Raw genomic sequence first — 23,912 nt, 5'->3', positions numbered from 1 at the left:
TCTTCCATTTTGTGAATCAAAATTCTTCCAGATGGCTAAACATTATCAGCTTAACCATCAGCTGTAAGAACAGCCCTTGCATCTCCAGTTCATCTACACAACTGAAGTCACTCATTCCTGGAGCCATCCTCATGAATCCTTTCTGTGCTCCCTGTCAGGCTTTGATGTCCTTTTTAAAATGTGATGTGCAGAAGTAAACACAATAATCCAAATGAACTATTAGCACAATGTTTTTTTTTGCTGCTACTAAGAAAGCCACGGATCATATTTACCTCTTCAACAGAAAACAAAAAAAAATGGCAAATGCTGGAAATCAAAATGATGCCAGAAATTGCTGGGAAAACTCAGCAGGTCTTGCAGCATCTGTGAAGAGAAAGCAGAGTTAACATTTTGGATCCAGTGACTTCAGAACTGCAGAATGGTTCAGAACTCAAAGAGTTCTGAAGAAAGGTCATTAGACCTGAAATGTTAACTCTGCTTTCTCTCCTCAGATGCTGCCAGATCTACTGAGTTTTCCCAGCAATTTCTGATTTTATTTCCTTTAGAGCCTTCTCAACTCATCCTACCACCTTCAAAGATTTATGGACATTCTCAGGACTCTGTTCCTACACTTCCTCTCAAATCTCACACTCAGTTGTATTGCCTCCTTATTTTTCCTAGCAAATGTATCATTTCTCACTCCTTTCTTGATGTTAATAGCAACTGACAAGTGTCTGCTGTTTTAACCACTCTGTATGTGTCCTTCTGAAGTCTGTTCCTATCCTCCTCATTGCTTATTACACTTCTCAGTTTTGAGGCATCTGCAAACTTTGTTAATTTGCATTGTACACCCAGGTTCAGATTATTCGTACATACTTATTAAAACAGTGGTACTTACACTGGGGATCTGTCTGTCAGTCAGGCACTAACAAGTCTGGAACTTGTTGACTGCAGGAGCACTCAGCCAATGTTGCAGGCTAGCCTGCATGTATCGATACCAGTTCCCAGACCAGAGAAATAGGGAAGGGTTATAAGTAGGAAGGTCATCTGTCTGGAAAAAAACAATGGGCAAATTACACAGTAATGGTTGATATGAATGGCATGATATGATGAAAGGTGATAAACCAATATCAAGGCAATCACATGTGACATGGGAACAGCTAAAATGCGAATGAGTTCAATGGTCAATCCTTGTGGAGCCCCAAGAAAATAACAGTTTGCTATTTGTCTTTTAGCCAATTTTTCATCTGCACTGTCCTTCTCCCTCTGCTTCCATAGGCTTTAACTGTTCAAATTGGTTAATTTTGTGGTACTTTGTAAAATTTCTTTTGAATATTTTAACAGAAGCACTATCCTCATAAACCATACTTCAGCAAATAACTCAGTCAACTTCTGCATAACTGATATGCCTTTAACAAATCCTAACAGATTTGCAGAAATTCGACCATATCTCTTCAGCTGACAATGAATTTTTGCGCAGATTGTTGCCTTTAAAAGTTTACTATTACCAATGTCAGGATGGCTGTAATTGCCAGGTTTATTCCTCTGTCCTTGTTTATGAATAGCATTTGACATTCCCAATCCACTGGCCCTTTTGAACCACTGCCATTGATAAGGATGATACAACTCCACAGATGCCAGTATCCCTTCATCACCCCTTAGCACTGATCCAACTCACTCAGAGCCAGCTCTCAGAGTGAACAGTGCTTCTGACACTCCTGATTTTATCTGTCAGCCAGAGCTCCCTGATATGACCAATTAACAGCCCCAATCAGGGAACTCATGTTCTTTAGATTAGATTAGATTAGATTACTTACAATGTGGAAACAGGGCCTTTGGCCCAACAAGTCCACACCCACCCGCCGAAGCGCAACCCACCCATACATTTACCCCTTACCTAACACTACGGGCAATTTAGTATGGCCAATTCACCTGACCCGCACATCCTTGGACTGTGGGAAGAAACCCTCCCACTATGACCTCCACTTGGCTGACCTTGTTACCATCATTACAAAGGAGAATTAGAAAAATTGGCCACATACTCAATAACTTCCACTCTTACTTCCCTCAGCAATCTAGGTTACATACTATCTGGTGACTTTTCTACTTTGCAGCTTAATCTTCAACCAAAGCTCCCCTAGTGCACATTTTGATTTGCTGAATGCCAGGGGTTGCAGAATTAAGCCACAACCCTGCAAGTTTTAAATAAGATCTTTAAAAAAATGTTTCTATTCACAATGAAATACACAGTATGCACAAAACAAGAATAAACCATTGAACACTGCAGCAATTCACATTTTTGTAACTTACCTTCAGAACCTTTAACAGTTAAATATCAATATTATTACTCGTGTGAAGAAGGTAGGGTTCCACTCCATCACTATATGCAGGATGTGTGATCACCACCACTAGAGCAACAGCTTATAGTTTAAGTAGTGCCTTCAATATAATAAAAGTGCTTTAGAGACATTACCTAACAAAATAAGACACTGATTCTCACAGGAAATTTGAGGGAAGGTGACCAAAACAACCTGGTTAATTTTAAGCATTGTCTTAAAGATAGAAAGTAAAAAATGAGGTCTGCAGATGCTGGAGATCACAGCTGAAAATGTGTTGCTGGTCAAAGCACAGCAGGCCAGGCAGTATCTCAGGAATAGGGAATTCGACGTTTCGAGCATAAGCCCTTCATCAGGAATGAGAGAGAGTAGCCAAGCAGGCTAAGATAAAAGGTAGGGAGGAGGGACTTGGGGGAGGGGCGATGGAGGTGGGATAGGTGGAAGGAGGTCAAGGTGAGGGTGATAGGCCGGAGTGGGGTGGGGGCGGAGAGGTCAGTGAGGAGATTGCAGGTTAGGAGGGCGGTGCTGAGTTGAGGGAACCGACTGAGACAAGGTGGGGGGAGGGGAAATGAGGAAACTGGAGAAATCTGAATTCATACCTTGTGGTTGGAGGGTTCCCAGGCGGAAGATGAGGCGCTCCTCCTCCAGCCGTCGTGTTGTTATGTTCTGCCGGTGGAGGAGTCCAAGGACCTGCATGTCCTCGGTGGAGTGGGAGGGAGAGTTAAAGTGTTGAGCCACGGGGTGGTTGGTTGGTTGGTCCGGGCGGCCCAGAGGTGTTCTCTGAAGCGTTCCGCAAGTAAGCGGCCTGTCTCCCCAATATAGAGGAGGCCACATCGGGTGCAGCGGATGCAATAGATGATGTGTGTGGAGGTGCAGGTGAACTTGTGGCGGATAGGGAAGGATCCCTTGGGGCCTTGGAGGGAAGTGAGTGTGGAGGTGTGGGCGCAAGTTTTACGTTTCCTGCGGTTGCAGGGGAAAGTGCCGGGGGTGGAGGTTGGGTTGGTGGGGGGTGTGGATCTGACGAGGGAGTCACGAAGGGAGTGGTCCTTGCGGAACGCTGATAGGGGAGGGGAGGGAAATATATCCTTGGTGGTGGGGTCCGTTTGGAGGTGGCGGAAATGACGGCGGATGATACGTTGTATGCAGAGGTTGGTGGGGTGGTAGGTGAGAACCAGTGGGGTTCTGTCTTGGTGGCGGTTGGAGGAGCGGGGCTCAAGGGCGGAGGAGCGGGAAGTAGAGGAGATGCGGTGGAGGGCATCGTCGATCACGTCTGGGGGGAATCTGCGGTCCTTGAAGAAGGAGGCCATCTGGGCTGTGCAGTGTTGGAACTGGTCCTCCTGGGAGCAGATGCGGCGGAGACGAAGGAATTGGGAATATGGGATGGAGTTTTTGCAGGGGGCAGGGTGGGAGGAGATGTAGTCCAGGTAGCTGTGGGAGTCAGTCGGTTTATAGTAGATGTCTGTGTTGAGTCGGTTGCCCGAGATAGAGATGGAAAGGTCTAGGAAGGGGAGGGAGGAGTCTGAGACAGTCCAGGTGAATTTGAGGTCGGGATGGAAGGTGTTAGTAAAGTTGATGAACTGTTCAACCTCCTCGTGGGAGCACGAGGCAGCGCCGATACAGTCATCGATGTAGTGGAGGAAAAGGTGGGGGGTGGTGCCACAAGGTATGAATTCAGATTTCTCCAGTTTCCTCATTTCCCCTCCCCCCACCTTGTCTCAGTCGGTTCCCTCAACTCAGCACCGCCCTCCTAACCTGCAATCTCCTTCCTGACCTCTCCGCCCCCACCCCACTCCGGCCTATCACCCTCACCTTGACCTCCTTCCACCTATCCACCTCCATCGCCCCTCCCCCAAGTCCCTCCTCCCTACCTTTTATCTTAGCCTGCTTGGCTACTCTCTCTCATTCCTGATGAAGGGCTTATGCTCGAAACATCGAATTCCCTATTCCTGAGATGCTGCCTGGCCTGCTGTGCTTTGACCAGCAACACATTTTCAGCTTAAAGATAGAAAGCCAAGAGATCGAGGCAGAACCCTTCAAGGTGACAATTCCAGAATTAAGGGCCCAGGTAGAGTAATTAAGGGCCAATGGTAGAGTAATTAAAATAGTGGTGATTCCGAGGCAGGCATTAGAGGAGCACATATACCTGAACGCAATTAGGAGTGAAGTGGGTAATTTAGGAAGGGGAGAAGCTGTGCGATGACTTGAAAACAAGGATGAAAATGTTAAATCCAAAGTATTGTTTAACGAGGACATTTCTGTCAATGAGCACCAGGATGTTGGGGGAACTGGATTTGGTAGGAATTAGTAGAGCATGGACAAAGCAGAATTTTGGTTTATGAAGGGTAAGAACTGGGAAGCAGATCAGATGTGCATTAGAGCAGTCAGTTCTGGGGGTCACAAGAGCATGGATAAGAGCTTCAGCAGTGGGTACACTAAATTGGTGGCAGGGTTGGGCAGTACTACAAAGGTGGAAATGGGTGGGGTAAGTGATAGCATAGATATGTGTTTGAAATCCCATCCATTGTCAAGTGATATATCGAGATTGCAAATAAACTGGTTCATCTTTAGATAACTTCCAGAGAGTTGGTAACTGCAGGACAAGAGCTTTGAGTGAGAACCAAAGATAATATCTTTATTCTTTCCAGTACATAACTGGAGAAATTTCTACGCATCCAATACAAGATATCAGATAAGCAGTTTGATAATATACTGATGGCGGTCAGGCCAAGTGAGGTGGCGGTGACACAGGGCTGGGTAAAATGTGGAAGCTGTTATGTTTTTGAATGGTGTTGCCAAGGTACAGCATGGAGATGAGAATCATAAAATCCCTGCATTGCAGAAAAAGGCCATTTGACACATCATAGCTGCACTGACACCATCCCCTCCACCCTCACAAAGAGCATCCCACCCGTACTGACCATCCAAACCCTACATATCAATGTTTTACCATGGATAGTCCCCTTAACCTGCATGTCCCTGGACACCATGGGACACATTAGCATGGCCAATCCACCGAACCGACACATCTTTGGATCGTGGGAGGAAACTGGAGCACACTGCAGAAACCTACACAGACACAGAGAGAACGTGCAAACTCCACACAGCCAGTTACCCAGGGCTGGAATTGAACCGGGTCCCTGATGCTTTGAGGCAGCTGTGCTAACCACTGCAGCACCATGTCATCCTAAATCAGAGGGGTTTTAAATAGAACCTTGGGAAGCATTGGGGTAATTGTGTGGGACTGGGAAGAAAGCTATTTATGATGATTGTTTTGCTCCTGTTGGGTAGGTAAGGTCAGAACAGTGCATGTGTAATCCCACTCAGCCGAATGGCAATAGAGAGGGTTTGGAGGAGAATGGTGTAATTAACTGTGTCAAGAACTAAAGATACGTTGAGAAAGATGAGAAGGGAATTATTTGTCTTTGCATTTGTATCCTGGCTAAGTGCCATCTGAGGAGAAAGTGAGGACTGCAAATGCTGGAGATCAGAGCTGAAAATGTGTTGCTAGAAACGCACAGCAGGTCAGGCAGCATCCAAGGAGCAGGAGAATCGGGGTTTTGGGCAAAGCCCTTCTTATGCCCGTAACGTCGATTCTCCTGCTCCTTGGATGCTGCCTGACCTGCTGTGCTTTTCCAGCAACACATTTTTCAGCTAAGTGCTATCTTAGTACTGTGACAGGGTAGGGAACCTAATTGGAGGGATTCAAACATAAAATTTTAGGACACACATGGGAACAAACTTGGAAAGAGACAACACATTCAAGGGTTTTATAAAAAAAAGAGGTTGTAGTTGTAACAAAACAAAAATAGAAAGTGCTGGAGAAATTCAGCAGATCTGGCAGCATCAGTGAACAGGGAATCAAAGTTAACATTTTGAGTCTGATATGACACTTCCTTGGAACTACTAAAAAAGAAAGCCCGCACAGAAGCTGCAACAGTATGGGAGAATTCCCAGGGCAGAATACACAGGAAATTAATCGACCGCAGTTCAGGAAAGTATTACAAAAAATCAAAGGCACTTGCAGGGTTTGGGAAGAAATGTGCTTTCTGAAAATTCACCAATGGAAAATGTATGAAGAAGCAGAGTGCAGTTCATACCATGAAAGAACTCCAATGCAAGTGTCAGTGATACTACTATCTACGAAATGAGAAATTCCAAGTTTGGAGGCTATGGGGGTGTCTTTGTTCTCTCACCCTCAGAATGCCCTTCAATCTTCCTTGTGTCCATTAGATTCACCCCAAATGGTTTGTAGACCTCAAAATGGATCTCCAGTACAGCCTGTAAATACATTTCAAGGTATTATTGTTGGATTACTGGTTCTTCCTGACCTTGGGTGTTCGTTATCAAATGTTGGTGATTGGAAGGAGTACCATAAAAGATCTTTGGGGTGATGTTGAGAGCAAGGAATAATACCTTTAACTTTAAGTTAGTTGCTGAATATTTGGGAAGAAAGCTACGTCACAGTCAGATCACAGGAAATTGGTGTCTAGGTCGGCATAACTCTAGAGAGCATCTTCTCTGATTTATCATTATGGTTATGTACAATAAAACATTTGGTGTTCAGTCACAAGCCTTCATATTATTACATTTGATAAAGCCTGCAGAGCAACCTCCTCTCAATTTGTGCACGTTAGTTGTGAGATGTTAGAAGGAGCCCAGGCCAGAATCTATTCCAAATCCTTTCATGTTTAAAGAGCTGTTTATTATACAGTGTTAATTCAGCAATTTTTTTCATATTGAATATACTTTCCAAAACTTTGCAAGATTGCAATTTTGTGGTATAATTTAGTTGCATTGTGTTAATGGAAACGATTTTATAATTATAATACATAGAATTTTCCTATATTTCAAACTTGCAAGTTAGGTTTCAGGTATAACCTGAATAAGTGATTTAGGAATAAGACCATAAGAACTAAGAATAGGAGTAGATCATTTGACCCCTTCAACTTGCTGCACCATTCAGTAGGATCATGGCTGATCCCCCATTCCTCCTTTCCACTTTGCTGTGTTTTCCCCATAACCCTTGATTCCCCTTCTGATCAAGAATCCATCTATCTCAGCCTTAAATATACACAAGTAGTCTTCCCCCACAACAAGGAATTCCAAAGACTCATGACCCTCTGAGGGAAGAAATCCCTCCTTGATCTAGACTCTTAAGAATCCTAATTGTTTCAATCACCTCTCATTCTTCTAAATGCCAATGAATAGAATTCCAGCCGATTCGATCCTTGCTCATAGGACAGTCCTGACATACCAGGGATCATCCTAGCAAGCCTTGTCTGGTCTGCCTGCAATGCATTAATATCTTTCCCTAAATAAGGAGACCAAATCTGCTTTCAGTACTCCAGATGTGATCTCATCAGCACTTGTATCAGTTGCAGTAAGACTTCTGTACTCTTGTGCTCTTGAGTATGTCCAGTGATCTAGTGTCCACTGCTCACTGATGAAGAGAATTCCAAATACCAACAACTAAGAGAAACTGTTCCATCTCATCTCTCCTTTACATGGGTCCACTTTTGGAAAGAGATTGACAACTTCATTCATGAGCATTATGCCTTTACCCAGAGAATTCCTAGCTGTCTTGCTGATCTCCAGCTGCTGTCTCTTCAGTAATTACCTACAAAAGTAAAAAACCTAGGACAGTTCTCCGACCAGACAAGGAGCCAGACACAGCATGGAGGAGGTGAACTAATTAGTCAAATTAATGTTATACAATTCAAATCTAGTTAATTCCAATTCCAATTATCTAGCAGTTTTAACACAGACACTTTAAAAAAAATTCTTACATGATTTCAATTCACCAAATTATAAAGGATTTTACAGCACACAGCCTGTGTTTATTTGACCCCAGAACCCTACGTTAATATTAATGTAATGTGTGAGCCTCCTCCATCTAACTACATCTGCTCTTATCAGCATCTCCTTCTATTTCTTTCTCCTTCATGTACTTAGCTAGCTGTCTCTTAAATGTATTCATACCATTTGCATAATTTGTATGAAGCAACTTCCAAGAATAGACAGAAATGATTTAAAACAATCTGAGACCACTAATAGCAATATCACCGCTCTGAACAGAATGTTCAATTTCAAGACAACATTATTTTGTTAAAAGGGACTATAGCTCATAAATATGTGTGATTGCTAAATGTTGTAAAGGGATGCTTTTGTATGTTTGTCTCTCTGTTTCTTTTGTTAAAACTGTTGACTTATGGTTAACCTTGATGAAAAACATTTTGTGTTGTCTGCTTAAAACATTGGTGTAGCTTCACTTCATGTTTACTCCCACATAGTGTAGTACTTTTTCCAGATGTCTGCTTGTAAACAAATGAGTTTATCCATCTTAATACTAGGTAGTTCAAAAGTCAATGTTATTAAATTGGAATAGGTAACGCTTGGATGTCCAGTCTACCTGGCTACTTAATCAATTGATAGCAGTTGGCCATAAAACAATTGCTATGAAGTGTCAGTGACTTTTTGGACAGTAATCATTTATGATGACAGTTTAACAACCTATGTATTCAGCCACTTCCTTGACAGATATTTATAGCCATTTTCAATATTACCAAAAAAGGGCATCTCTCAAATTGTAGCTTTAACCTTTACATGCCCCCACAAAATATGAACAAGCAGCAGACTTTTGTTCAGTAAAATATTCCAAAGAAACTGTACAGCCTGAAGACATGAACACTTGAGATGGAAAATGAGTATTCAGTTAAATATTTTAATTGAGACAAACAATGTATTGCAAGCAAAACACAAAGTGTGCCTAACTTCATCATTAACTTCAGAAACAAGTGTTCAGGTTTAACCTACTGTCAGATGTTTTATATCTGTTTTTATTTGGGCACTGCATGATGTCACAATTCAGCCGAGTTCACAAAGATTTTCCTAATTTCAAAATGACAAATTATAGAGTTTCTGCTGAAAAAAGATACGTAGAAAAATGCAGCAATATTTTACTGAACTTGAGAAGAGGAAGTTTGATGAAGTGAAACCAGAAGTTAATCTTTGGATCACTTTGCTCTTGGCAATGTCACTATTTTTATAAACATTCTAGTTTATGACTGCTAATCATATAGCGTTAGGAGATCTTGTTACCTCGTTCCAAAGGCCAATTGTTATTCAAAAAAAAGCCAAAGTTGATTCATCAGGCTTTTAGATTTGTCTGAGAAAATTTATATAAGCAGGTTATATGAGGATTAGTCACAATCATTAGATGACATTTTTGAGATCTGATGTGAACATCACACTGAACATCTGACTCACCTGCATGAACCCTGGAAGTACTGGTAACATGTGCCATGTGGAAAGAAGGCCTTAACTAACCAATTTGCCAAAAGCAATTGCAATCCACATTGTGGTTTTGTCTTGTCAAATAAAGATGATCAATATTCCTGTTGAATTTCTAAAACAGGCTGAGCAAACGTAAGAGAACAGAAATGGTTACAGTCAACAACATTTGCACCCACAACCGTACCTTATATCTGCCCTTATGGGCTGATGAGAAGGATTCCCTTTGAGGAAAGCATATTCTAACTATGTTAGTCAGATGGTTAAAAGATGTAATTAATAGCAGTGGCTCTTCAGATGTTCTTTCAGTTGGCACATCATCACCACACGAACTAAGACACTTGGAATAATCAAAAAATAACATGGCAGATTTTATTCTTGTACAGCTTTAAATTATAGAGTGAGGCTTGGAATGAAATTATTTTCATCAAGACTCATAAGCTTTCAATTTAATACCCAATACAGCCTCGTGAAAAATATATTCTGAATTTATGTGGATGCGTGCCTAGTATCCGGACATGAATAACTTAATAATTAACTGTTTCTACTTTGACAGTGTAATAGTGAGTGTAACAAGGTCCGCCAGTTGTTCGTCATAGAATATGGGTTTCCTGATTGGGACTGTTAATCTGGGCCGATCAGGAATCTCTGTCTGACGGTTAAGAACAGGAGTGTCAAAGGCTAGTATTCTGTTCTTTCTGAGATCTGGCTCTGAGGGAGTTGGATCAGTATCACAGACACTCCATGTGTAAATTGAAAGTAATTTGGTAACGGGATACCAGCCTCTGCAGAGTTAGTGGGGATGAGAGTAGCATTAATGATGGAAACATATAAAAGCACCTACTAGCTGGCTTTATCATTGGAAAGTTTGGCAAGCAGAGCACACATTGCAGGGTATCCCAATGGAAGAGGACACCCTCACCAGTCTGACTGAACTTGGGGCACACCACTTGGGTGAAGGCAATTGCATAGCCCCGCTCAGGACATATTCTGAATAGAGGGACTCTAGGTCAGCCCACAGCAAAACCCCAAATCAAAGCCAAGCCTCAACCAAATGCTTAAAATTTTCTTCAGGATCCATTCCAGCAAGCCTTTGCAGGGGTTGCCATTATGCAGACTCAAGGCAGCAAAAGAGTTCTACTAGACCTAAATTGAGTAAGAGACCTAATCGGCCAATATCCAGGAGAATACGTGCTCTGGAAAGTCCACCTACATTTGGTTTGGAACAGTTAAATTGCATAGCAACATCCAAATAAGAATCAATCAAAATAAACATCTGGATAAATGGTCACCTGGTTCTAACGGACGTCAATATCAAGGCAGCCGTTTCAGTGATCACAAAATCAGTTCTTAAGAAAGTTTACTCTGGACTCAACCTTTAGGTTTGTGCAAGACCTTGGCTACACTGAGAACCTATACTGGGGAACCTTTACAGATTAAGGGTACAACTGCAGTTCCAGTCTCTTATGAGAAGCAACTGGTTCAGATACCGTTGACTGTAATAAAAGGCTCGGGCCCAAGCTTGATAGGAGAAATTGGTTGAGAAAAATTCATCAAGATTGGCTCAACATTTTTTGATTAGCAAATGGCTGCCTGAATGAATTCTATGATCTTCTATTAATTAAATACTGGGGCATTTATCAGGAAGGCCTAGAGACAAAGAAGTCAAGAGTGTGGTGCTGGAATCCTAATGAAGGGCTTTTGCCTGAAACATCAATTCTCCTCCTCCTCAAATGCTGCCTGACCTGCTGTGCTTTTCCAGCACCACACTCTCAACTCTGATCTCCAGTATCTGCAATCCTCACTTTCTCCTCGTGACAAAGGAGCCAAGGCCAACTTGCCTGTTGACCAGGAAGCAATTTCACGATTCTGCAAGGCCCACCCAGTGCCATTGGGCTGTGAAGGAATCATCAAACCAGCCCAGTTCATGGAATGGGCAGCATCAGTCATACAGACTGTGGATCCTAATGGATTGGTTTGCCTTTGAGGGGATTTTAAACAAACGGAAAACCACTTTTTGCAGCTGATTAAATACCCAAAGTTTGGATGTCATATTTGACTTTTTGTAATTATCTTTTCCTTAATTTATCAATTAGATTTTCAATATATAGGTTTTCAAGGTGATGAGTAGATGAAGAAGAACTATTACCTCTAACTAGTAGATCTAAATTATCAATAATAGATTTATAATCATGGGCAAAAACATCTAGATGAGCATAAAAGTTTTCATTTGTCAAGTTGTCAGGATCTAGACTGTTGCATGTGAAATGGTGGTAGAAACTGATTCCATTTAAGAGTAGTTCAGCAGGCACTTGAGCATTTTCAGGATTACGCTAATAAAGGGATTGTGGAGCTAAGCATGACTGCTCATAGAACCAACTAACACAAATCAGGCAGTATAGCCTCATTTGATACTATATTCTTCAAACAAGAAGTACTGGAGACTGAGCCAATTCAGCTTACCAAGAAACCAAATACTTGGCATTTGACAATAATCTCTAAAAGGAATAGGCCAGCTGAAGACCTAATCAAATGGATGAAACTTGGCCAGAAATCTCCCTCTCAACCTCATGGAACGTCAGCTGGCCCTCTCTATCATTCTTTTGGTTTCTGAATGTGGGCAACATTCAGATGTGCTGGTGGGCTTTATCCTTGAATTGCTACACCTACGGTGGTCCCACATATTAAGGTAATCCAGAGAATTTTTCACCACCTCTATTCTTGTTTGCACCTTCAATCTTCTGTTTAGGGCCTATGTTACAAGTCAGAGCAATGGACAATTTTGCTGCAGTTCAGGGATGCCTGCTTTTAGTATTTTAGGCCTGTTTCTAATTTGTACCACTTGGATTGATGGTTGTGCCACCCTACATTAGGGAACATTGCTACAATGTGGCGATGAAACTTGGTTATCACTTTAAGAGTGTGCATGACTTAATCTTACTGATGTCTTCTTATTATATTGTTAATGAATCCAAATGCTCTGCCAATGAAATAACCAATGGGATGTGTCTGTGGATAGCTGTAAAACTAAAAGGTTTGGCTATGCTTTGCAAAAAGGATACCAAATTATTGAAATGTATAATAGGCAACTGATCTAATTATTGATTCCGATTAGTTTTGTGGATAGGAGGGAGAGGTGAACTGAATTATTCTTACTGTCCCCCTCTCCAGTCCATAAAAAGGGCTGATTTTTATAATCTTTATATTGTTTTCTTTCCCTTTTAGTATAGGCTGTCGTGTATTTCCCCAAGCTTTCACAATAGTTCTTGGATTTAGGATTGTATACAGAACTAGATCACACAAACACAGATCTTAGCTCAACCTCAAACATATTTAATAAAATAAACCTTGTCATGTCATGTTACAAAGCCTCTTAACTTGTCTCAATGACACACCTTGCTGAGTTTAGATTAGAGTGGTGCTGGAAAAGCACAGCCAGTCAGGCAGCATCTGAGGAGCAGGAAAATCGATGTTTCAGGCAAAAGCCCTTCATCAGGACATTGATTTTCCTGCATTTCGGATGCTGCTTGACCGGCTGTGCTTTTCCAGCACCACTCTAATCTAGACTCTGACTTCCAGCATCTGCAATCGTCACTTTTGCCTAGTTGCCACATTGCTGAGTTTGTCTGATTTAAATCCTTCTGCTGTTTAACCTCAGCTCCCACCTACCACGTGTCGTAGGAAAGAAAACTTAATAGATAAACCAAAGGCAGAACCTCATGTTTCTACTCAAAGCTGGATTTGATTGTTAAGCTAAGGTCACCGTAACCCTCTCAGCTCCAAAACCCCTCAACTTTGACCAATAACTTACAATCCTCCGTATGGTTGGTCCTTCTGATGATAACTGAAGCTCCACAAGCCAGGCCAAGCATTACTGACCCTCCTTGGTGCCTGCAGAACCCTGTCCCCACCAGACCAAGATTACAATGATTTAGTGGAACACTTACAGTTCTCATTTTGGCAGGTCGGTCTGGCGTTGATTGTTGGCCTGTGTGAAATTACCCAGTTCTGTCCCTTCTTCTAGTAAAAGTTGCTTCAATTTTGCCCCTTTTTATAGTGTTTCATATCAAACATATCACAACCACGTCAAACGTTTTCCCAATGATCACGATGGCTAAGAGTAAATTCTCCTTTGTGTGTTTCAGACAGTCTAGCCAGGTATGATAAATGAAACAATGCGATCCTTTTCCATGCAATCCTAACAACCTGATCAGTTTTATGTTTCTACTCTTGGTTTGGAGATGAAATGACAACAGCACCTAGCCCTCAAATGGGCAAAGGTTTGAAATATCCACGACTCTTCTCAATGGGAAGATTCATTAAAGTAACAGTGGCTAGATTCAAAAACTATTGTATGAGGAGATCAGTCTCTTAATTGCATGAGACAATGGCAGAATTGCACTGCAATAGTCATCAGAGAAAGTTGAAACCCTCATGCTGAGCTCTTGTATGTATTTGTGCTGAGGGATGGTTTTAATTTACAGCACTATATCCATGGGGTTTGAAGTTCTTTTTCATATTCCATCGAGTCCACTGGGAGAGCATTCTGATTCTGCAGAGAAAATCCACAACTTAAGCTATCAGAATGAGTTCACGTGAATTAGAAAATCTAATAAATTGGCAGCCAATTCAGGTTCTTTCAGGTGGCTAGCATAGAAGGCTCCCTTTTGCAGGGGGTCAGATGCAGTCAAATTGTTGGTGGAGGTGTAAGCTGGAGTTGGTCCATTTCACAGGCAAAATATGGGTTTCTTTCATACTGTTATGAGATATTGAGATCAGAGCCAGGAGTTTAGTTAAACCTGGAGCTGGTTGCCAAACCGTGCTGTCTTCTGATGTTGCAAGCAGATGGTTGAACAAAAGCCATAGGTGTATAATTAAAGGGCATAATTTAAATAGATCAGCAGATTCAAACATGTGACTAAGAGATAGGGTTCAGCTAACAAGGTAGGTTTAGGTGTGCTGACCAGTGTTTGCCTGGGTAGGCTGAATGGCCTACCCTGTTGTTACACTCTTCAGTCTGTGGATTGAGAATGGAGTCTGTCCTGGTCATAACTTTACTATACAGTCACTAAAGTGGAGCCATGTTGTTTTGCAGGCTCCAGGCTCAATACATTGGGGAACTTTTAGCTCCAGTATTTTGAGGTTCCCCACTTGGGTTGGATTTCTTCCCTGCTCCATATTAGCTTGTCAGAGATCAGTTGTTATACCTTTTGATCTGCCAACATGGGCTCTTCTGTCCACCTACATCTTGGACTGTTTGTGGGTTACTGTCCAGTTGACCCCCCCCCCCCTCTGAAAAATATTATAAATTTCCTCAGGACAGTGTCCACATTCTCCCACTGCTCTTGGGTCAGGCGTGCCAACCTGGCATTTACAATTGCATGGTATACCAGCCAGACAGCTGCTGTTTCAATTGGGAACTGTTCCAGACCCTCTTTCTCACCTGATCCCTCCTGGTTACACTCAAATAGCTCCACCCTGTGGTAGACACTCACTGGTTGACTGAGCTCTGTGTGCTTCAACGCCCTGTGTTAGCCTCAGTAGCAGAGCTTCAATGCTTCAGACCTTACCCTGAGCTACCTTATCCCAATGACTTTTTTTTTGCCACCAGCATGGTCTTTTCACCCACCTCAGCTTTCTGCCACACTGCAGAATTTACCTGAAAGGATTTACTTGTCCAGCTTATCTGGACTGAATCCGAGAGTCTACTCTAACTCTTGAGTCTGTAGGTCCCCTCATTTCTTTTAAGAGAGACAAAGCCTCTTCAGCTAATAGTTGAAGTTATAGATCTTGAAATATAAATTTATAAATGGATAACCACTAAAGTATGAGAAAGACAAGAATGAGAGGGTGGTAGCACCTACTGCAGGATAGGCTTTGAGCAGCAGTTTGTTCAATTAATCTGTAGAATTTGAATAATCCATGTGGTACTTGGGAAATCAGTAAGAAAATTGAAGTATTTGAAAATGGAGATGACAGAGATGTAGATACATAATGCTACAGCAAGAGACCAAGAAAAAGGCTTTTGGAACTGATGCATTGGTAGTTTTTCAAATTCAGAGCTTCCTGGATGACAAAAAAAATTAGAGAGTAAGATAAAACACAAAAAAAAAGGAGAGCATATGACTGATGTCAGTTTGATACTACAGTACAAGTAAGTCAACAGATTTGAAGGATTGCATCATCCCTTAGTGAGGCAAGTAAGGATGAAAATTATAAAGGTACTGAACTTAATCTACAAATCCTCCTTGGATATGGAGGAGTGGAGCCTTCTTCAAACACCTTCTTCAATTTGCCTTTAATAATCAATCAGCAACTACAGGTCAGTCAGTTTAACCTCTGTAGTGGGAAAACGTTTAGAAACAGTAATCCCAGAAAAAAATATAAGGCACCTGGACAATTATAGGTAAATCAAGCAAAGCCAGCATAAATGTTTTAAAGGCAAATGAGTTTAACTAACTTGACCAAGGTTTTTGATAAGGTATCAGAGATTTAATGAGGACAATCCAGTTGGTGTGGAATAAATGGACTTCCAAATGGTGTTTGATAAAGTGCTACTTACTAAGCTTTGAAGGAAAATTGATGACCATGGACCATAGTGTAGTATCAGCATGGATATGAAATTAGTTAAGTAGGACTGAAAATAAACATTAGTGATGGATGATTGTTTGTTATACTGAAGGAAGGTATGCAGTGGTATTCCCCAAGAATCAATGCAAGCTCCACTGCTTTCCACACTATACATTAAAGACTTGGACATGGTGTACAGAGAGCAATTTTGATGCTTGCAGGTAAAACAAATTTTGGAATTAGTAAACATTCGGAATGGTAGTGATAGACAAAGGATGGTTGACAGAATGATCAAAGAAAGGATAATGCAGTAAAGTTTGAGATAGTAGGATTTTGGAGAAAGAATGAGGAGAGCCAATATAAACAAAAGGGTTCAGATCTAAAAAGGGTGCAGGAACAGAGGGAGTCGGGGATTACATATTGCAGGTAGCATGACAAGTAGAGAAAGCGGTTAAGGAAAAACAATATGGGATCCTGAGTTTCTTAAATTGAGGCTGTGCACATGGATCCTCTTGGATACGAGGTAAGTTGGCCTCGTAGGTGAAGGAAGTGGTAAGCAGTATGTTGGCAAGAGGGTATGAGGGGCCATGGTCTTTGTCTAGAGAAGCATCAGATGGCAAAGGAGATATATGGGGTTATAGGGACAGATAGAGGGCATTAGGTAGCATAGATTGACATGGGGAGTTTACTGGTTGGGTGAGGAAATGGTAGGGTGAGGGCTAGGGGGGCCTTTTACACTTTATGGTTTTATTTTAATTTTTGGAAAAAGTGCTGGAGCCCCAAGGCAGGTATTCCAATCAGCCTACCTCAGCAACTGGCAGCCTTCTCAGTTCTTTATGAGTCACCTGACCCAACTTTCAAGTTAGCCCATTGCCTCCCCAACGCAAACGAAAAATGGGGAGTGCGGGCAGCTATTTTTGAAAGTCAGATCCAAGTGTTCAGGAATTCCTTTTCCTCTGGGCTGTTAACTCAGGAAAGGGCTTTAGAGTACAAATGTAAGGAAGTAATGCCAAATCTTCATAAAATACTGATTCTGCCATGACTAGAAATATAAACATTTGGAGCTGAATATTCTGTATTCAGTATTTATGTAGTAACTTTAATTCCTTGTTTTAATATCAAAAGTACACTAAAAATAGAGTACTTTTTGTTTACTAATTTACTTTTTTGCAGGGAATGTCATGAGATAACATTAGTTCATTTAGTAGGAACAGTAAGGGATAATCAGTCTAAAAGCGTTGGATTTTAAAATCCGTTATGCTTTCTGTAATATTTTGAGATAAATTAATGATTAAAATATTACTAATTAAAGAGAAGATGAGAACACAATTAGGCCATTTAGCCCTTGAGTCTGTCCCACCTTTCAATCAGATCATGGCTGATGCTTAACTTAGATCCTTATGCCCACCATTGTTCCATTTCTCCTAACACTTTTTTTTAACAAAGGATACAGTAATAGGATGATAAGAGAATATATGTGCTAACGCACCTACTCACTTGAAGGGAGAGGTCATTGGTGGCAGTGTTTGCATCACGGTTTTAAGTCAGATAGTGACAACTTTATGAAGGTCATTATATCCTCCCTGTGTCCTGTGTTTGATGTTTTTAAATAATAAGTGAATTGGATGGAATCAGTTCACATCACATAAAGAAAAAATGGTAATTGAGAAGTCTGAACCATGCTACAAATTTAGTTCAACGTGACCTTTTGACACTCATCTTGTGGATGGCGAGTCTGTCCTAATAATCTTCTGTTTTGTATAAATGTAATAAATAGTAGAACCCAAAAACAAGAGATCAATTGTTCAGAATTATATGTTCCATCACAGTGAGGAATGATATTTGTTTGCTCAAATATTTTCAAGTGAATTAACTTTTAAATGCTGCGCAATCATTGAAACAGTCACTCAATCGATGCTAAAATGATTGTCTTGGTGTCCTCAGTTTATCCTTTGTCCTTTCTTTTAGTTCAGGCCACCATAAAAAAGAAACCAACTCCAAAAACTCCTCCCAAACCAGGTAAGATGTTCCTTAGTAAGAAGGTAAGTTTAACTTTGTTTCCTTTTCTTCTTTGCTAAACTAACATGTAACAACTTGTGTTATTACAAATTTTTGGTAACATTTCCCTCCCTTTGCTACAGTCTGCAACCGTCTAAGTAAAAGAACTCCAATAACCTGACCCCTAGTGAAGAACTTGTTTCTTACTTTCCACATTTGTACTTGTTGTGGAAAATTGACTCTAACATATCCCAGCTGGTGAATAATTTACAATTGATTAAACAAGAAACTTAAATTTCACCAACTATTTCCTCGTCTTCGTTATCAGATCAACTAAAATATCCTCAGACAGTCAGCTGGGACTCTCTGGGGTATTTGTTTATTCAATCCACTATGAGCTTTTGAACTTAAGGGAATGAAGCCAGCAAGTTCAAACGTAAGTCTATTGAGACTAAATTAAAACACTTCAGCACAGGTATGTGGATCAGTCATGCAACTGTTTTATAGTTGATGAATTTAATGAACAGTGGAGCAAAATGAATAGCTTATTGAAATAAAAAAAAACAGAAAACTGCATCAACTGAAAATTTGATGTGAATATAGAACTGCACAGCATGTTAGTATCTGAAAGAGAAAAGACAAGTTCAAAGTTCGGGAATATTATCTTTGTCAGAGCTAATGAAGTTCAATTGAATTAATATTTTTCAGTTGTAACTCAAAAATTGTAAGAGAATTTTTAAAAATGCACAACCTAACTCTTGAGGATCATTTTGTTTTTGGCAAACAATTTCAATTTTTTTTTAATTCATTGAATATAGGCAACACTGGCAAGCCTGGTATTTATTACCAGTCTGTGTTAGTCTGAGTTGGTGGTCCTTTCATTTGAAGGCAAGTTGATATGACAAGATGACTTGATGCTCTTCCAGCACCACTAATCCAAAATCTGGTTTCCAGCATCTGCAGTCATTGTTTTTACCGACTTGATCAGCCAGTTCAGGGGGTATGTAACCACATTTGTGTGGGACTGAAGTTTCATGTAGGCCATATTAGGTGCAGTAATTAGTGAACCATTCAGACCTCTAGCCAATTAAATCCTTACCCAGTCTGGCCTACGTATGACTTCAGGTCCACAGCAATGTTGTTGATTCCTGACCACTCTCTGAAATGGTCCAGCCAAGCTACTCAGTTCCAGAACAATTAGGGCAATAAATACTGACCTACCAAAAATCAGAAACTTATATCTCTACTGAGCAAAGCCTGAAGAACCCATCAGTATGAATAGTGTAATGTCATAACTTAAGTATAGTAAATTATTTATTAAGAGGGAGCTGCTAAATATAATTATAATTTATTTTGTTACAAACACATGTTTGCTCAGTCATATATTTTCATACAAGGTATATGGTTTTCCATAATAAAGTTGATATATAATACAGTCTTGGCAAGTATGCAAAGCAGTGCCAAATTGGATTGTTTATGTTATCAATATAATGTCACAAAATGTCAGATTTTTGTTATATTTTGACAAGGAAAGCACGTGGTGAATTTTGTTTTATTAAACAAAAATTATACCAGTTATGGTGTCAGTAAAATATTCAAAGGCAATTTACACATCTTCAGGTTAATAAGCCTGTACAGATACTGATTTAGGCTTCTCCATTTAAGTAGCATGAGACTATATTGATTCATTAACGGACCAAATTCTCTATTTTGAACAAAACTGTCAGACAAAATCATCAAGCATTTTCTCATTCTGTTGTTTAATATTTTAAATAAAACTTCCATGAAATCGTTTCATAATCATTGTGAATACTTCTTCTGAGAACACAATGTTTTGGTGAGTAAATTGTCCAACTGGAAGATTGAGCTACAGCATAATTGTCAGTTTTTAAAGCATGAATTAAAAATCAAAACATTTTCATTCTTTCATAACCTTCTCCAGTTTTATTAATGCAAAAAGTATCTTTCCAAATTTATGAAAATTGACCTGGTGATAAAAAGCAAACAACTTTTCTTTATCTTCCAATGTGATGTTCATTTCCAACAGCTATTCCACCACAGATACTTCAATGTCCAGGAAGCATGAAAGTCCGTGCAGGAGAATCTGTGGAACTGCTTTGCAAGCTCACCGGAACACAACCACTCAGCTATACATGGCTAAAGTTTAGAAAACAGGTAATGTTTTATCCATTTATTTTGTATTTACATTTTAAGTCAGAAACAGCTTAGCTGCTGAGTTCACTTTAGAAGGAAAATATATTAGCCCACATGGATATCTATTCCAACAAGGCCATTAGACCACAAGGTGGAGGAACATAAATAGGCCATTCAGCCCATTGAGTATTTTCTGCCATTCAGTGAGAGCATGACCGATCTGATTATCCTCAATTTCACTTCATTGGCTTTTCCTGTTACTCTTAATTCCTTTACTGACTGAAAATTTGCCATTTTCAGACTTATTAAACTTAATGACCTAACCTTGATAACTCTTTGGGGTAAAGAATTTCACAGATTCCTTTTGAGAGAAGAAATTCCTCCTCATCTTTGTCCTAATTGCCCTCAGATCCAAGACTCTACCACCTAGAGAATCAACCGCTTCCTATCTACCCTAAGAAGGCCGTAAACACCTTATATGTTTCAATAAGTTAATCGCTCATTCTTCTAAATTCCAGTGAGTACAGGCTGAACCTACTCAACCTGCCTTCGTAAGATATTAGCATGGGTTTCTGGACTCATGAAATCAAATGAAATTACCATTATGCTACAGCTTTCCTCCATAATATATTTTAAAAATGTAAAGATGGAATAGTTTTAACCCAGAAAGAATACTATCAACCCTGTGTGAGTTATTATTCCATATCAGAGATACCTCCTTTAATCCCATTACTTTACTTTGTCTACATGTAAACATTAATATTTCTCTTGTGTACTTTCCTTTTCTCAACTGTTATGCCATTCAGTTTTCTTGAGCATTGTTAAAAATGCACAGGTTGTATTGTTTGCAAAGCTGTTCTATAGACAGTGCGCTTTTGAAAGTTTCTGAAGTTTAATGATCTGTAACTGATCAACAAACATCCATATAATAGTCAACTCCAGAATTTATCTAATTGCAACAATAACTTATATCAGAAAACAGTTGTGTTCTGAAATTTCCCAAAGCATTATAATGCACAAGTGAACCCTTGTGTTATCAGCAAATACTGGGCTCATATGTTAAATGGGGCAAGGATGAGGAATTGGGAGACCTTGTAAGAACTGCGGACTACAGAAATAATTTGTAAAGTAAAGTAATATAGGGTTGGGACTGAAATAGAGAGAGCCGGCAGGCAACAGGACAACGGGAAAATGTCAGCTGAGATGATTTGTCTTCAAGAAATGGAGTCTGAAATCGCCTTTATTCTCCAGAGTTCTAGATAGTGTATTAAGTGAAGTATCCAAAGACTAATGATTTCTTTCGATACAAAATTTCAGGACAAATAATAGTTTTCACAATAATATGTTTGTGCCAAGTCATTGTACTATTTAAAATAAATATAAATTTAAGTTTTGCTTTGAAATATAGTTGGTAATCTGTATTGAACTATTTTTCCTTATATAGTTGAACTTGTAAAGATTAGTTCTTTTATCAAATGTTTAATACTCATTATGGTTAAGAAAACATAAATTTGTTTCAGGCTATTACCTTATAGCTAGCAAAGAAAATAATTTTTTGTGTAATCAGTTTGAGTAGAATCAGAAACCCAGACACCAGAAGTGATAAAGAAAGCAGCTTAACTCTCTGCATTACCCTGGCCTTTAAATTAAATGATTAATATAGTGATGTAGTAAATCTATGTATGAATAGCCATTTTCTGAGGGTACATTGCTGATCATGAGCTTTGCATTGCCGCAACACATTTCAAACAATCGTGACTGTGTTGACTGACATGCATTAGCAAAAGCTGAAACACCCTATTACCAACATGCTCAAGCAATTGTCCTCAAGGTTTGGGAAGCCTCTGATGTTTTCTGAAATCATCTCCAAAATAGAGATTAAACCAGTCATGTCAGTTTACTTGCCAATATTTTTTTACACATCAAAATAAAAGTTTTCTAAATCCATCCTTCATTTTGTTCTCTTATTAGATTAAGGAAAGTGATCACATAAAAATAGAGAATACAGACATCAGCAGTAAGCTAATCATCTCTTCAGCTAAGCATGAAGACTGTGGCTGTTACAATTTACTTGTAGAAAATAAGTTCGGAAGCAAACAAGTTCAAGTTAACCTCACAGTTGTCGGTAAGTTGTTTAAGTCATCGTTGATACTTTGCTCAATGTGTAATTTGAGCAAAATCATTGCTTGTTAAGATGTTTTTGAATTAATTAATACTCATTTACTCAGAAAACTGTTGGGATATATATGTAAGAGTGATTTGCTTCAACCCTTATTTTAAGAAAAGGCATCCTTCTTCCAAATTATTGCTATGACAGAGCAATCTTTGCACTGTTTTACAGTTAGATGCTAAGTACTTGTATCAAGCAAGATTTGTAGAATCATCTGTATTCATTGTTCTAAAAAATCTTGTTAAACAAAGCAATCTAACTAACCAAAAGACAATATTGGATTTAATCTTATCACTCAAAACTGGATGGTTTGGTGTTACAATGAGGTTAAAATGGCAAAGTCTGGAACAAGACTCACTCCATCTCAAACCTGCCCACTTCCAATGTTATGGAGATGGAACAAGGTTTGGGTGTCTTAGTCACTCTTTATTAACCCTTGGTGACAATGCTTCAAGTCTTCTGGTCTTTGAATCATTGGAGAACTGAGATATGTTGGAAGATACATTTGAGGAAGTCAGTACTTAGATCTTTTCATGGGTATTGACTGGGAAGTTTAAACTTCTATTAGATCGTTCCTCTCTGTCCATGCCCTCCACAAATGTCTCTGACTCTATGTTACTGTTGAAGACTTCTGACAGTTCCAAGGTCCCTTCGTGGATAATTATCCAGGAAACTTTGGACAGAGTAGGTCCTAGTCTAACATCCGAGTTAATCCCTAACAATGTCCTCCAGCCATACCTTGAAGCTCCTGTCCTGACCTGGGATGACCACCCCCATAACCCAGCTGGACTTTCCCTACCTGAAAACCTGAACATCCTCCCCACCAGACTTGACAACATGTCTGAACAACTAACCTCCTCCACTCCATCAGACTTAACCAGCTACCACTCAACTACACACTGGCTCAATTACCATGCATCTACCCTCCACTCCTATCCAACTACACCCCACTCCACCCACTTGACTACTCCCCCAAGTGGACCCAGCTACCTTTAACTGAACATAGAGTCATACAGCACAGAAACAGATCCTTCAGTCCAACCAGTCCATGCCGAATATAATCCCAAACTAAACTAGTTCCGCCTGCCTGCTCTACTCCCCATCAAACCTAATCCCCACCCAAATGACTACACACACCCTCATCTCACTAATCAATGCACCTCACCACTTTACCCAGCACACCCACCTGCCCATCTTACCCTCTCACCAAGCCACCTTTCCCAGCATATCCACTCACCTCACCCACCTACCCGACTTATCCTCTCATCTCATCACCTTACCCAACATACCCACTCACCTCACTCACCTACCTATCTTACCCTCTCACCTCATCCACCTTACCCAATATACCCACTCACCTCATCCACCTACCCATCACACCCTCTTGCCCGGTTCACCATTCAGCCATTCACTCA

At 40.2% G+C, this 23,912-nt stretch overlaps 1 protein-coding gene across 3 annotated transcripts in view; it reads left to right on the top strand.

The window, feature by feature from the left end:
* The window catches only part of LOC132817098 (myosin light chain kinase, smooth muscle-like), a 429,362-nt gene that overhangs the window by 320,733 nt on the left and 84,717 nt on the right, over positions 1-23,912 (top strand). For all 3 annotated transcript variants that reach the window (XM_060827247.1, XM_060827248.1, XM_060827250.1), the window contains 3 exons: positions 18,144-18,194; positions 20,221-20,348; positions 22,299-22,452. In XM_060827247.1, the coding sequence (XP_060683230.1) occupies positions 18,144-18,194; positions 20,221-20,348; positions 22,299-22,452 (333 nt within the window). The remainder of the gene's footprint in view (positions 1-18,143; positions 18,195-20,220; positions 20,349-22,298; positions 22,453-23,912) is intronic.

Source organism: Hemiscyllium ocellatum, chromosome 7, assembly GCF_020745735.1.
Source record: "Hemiscyllium ocellatum isolate sHemOce1 chromosome 7, sHemOce1.pat.X.cur, whole genome shotgun sequence".
NCBI classification, from domain to species: domain Eukaryota; kingdom Metazoa; phylum Chordata; class Chondrichthyes; order Orectolobiformes; family Hemiscylliidae; genus Hemiscyllium; species Hemiscyllium ocellatum.
The sequence above is the reverse complement of the archived record's forward strand: the minus strand, read 5'-3'. Positions and strand labels throughout refer to the sequence as shown.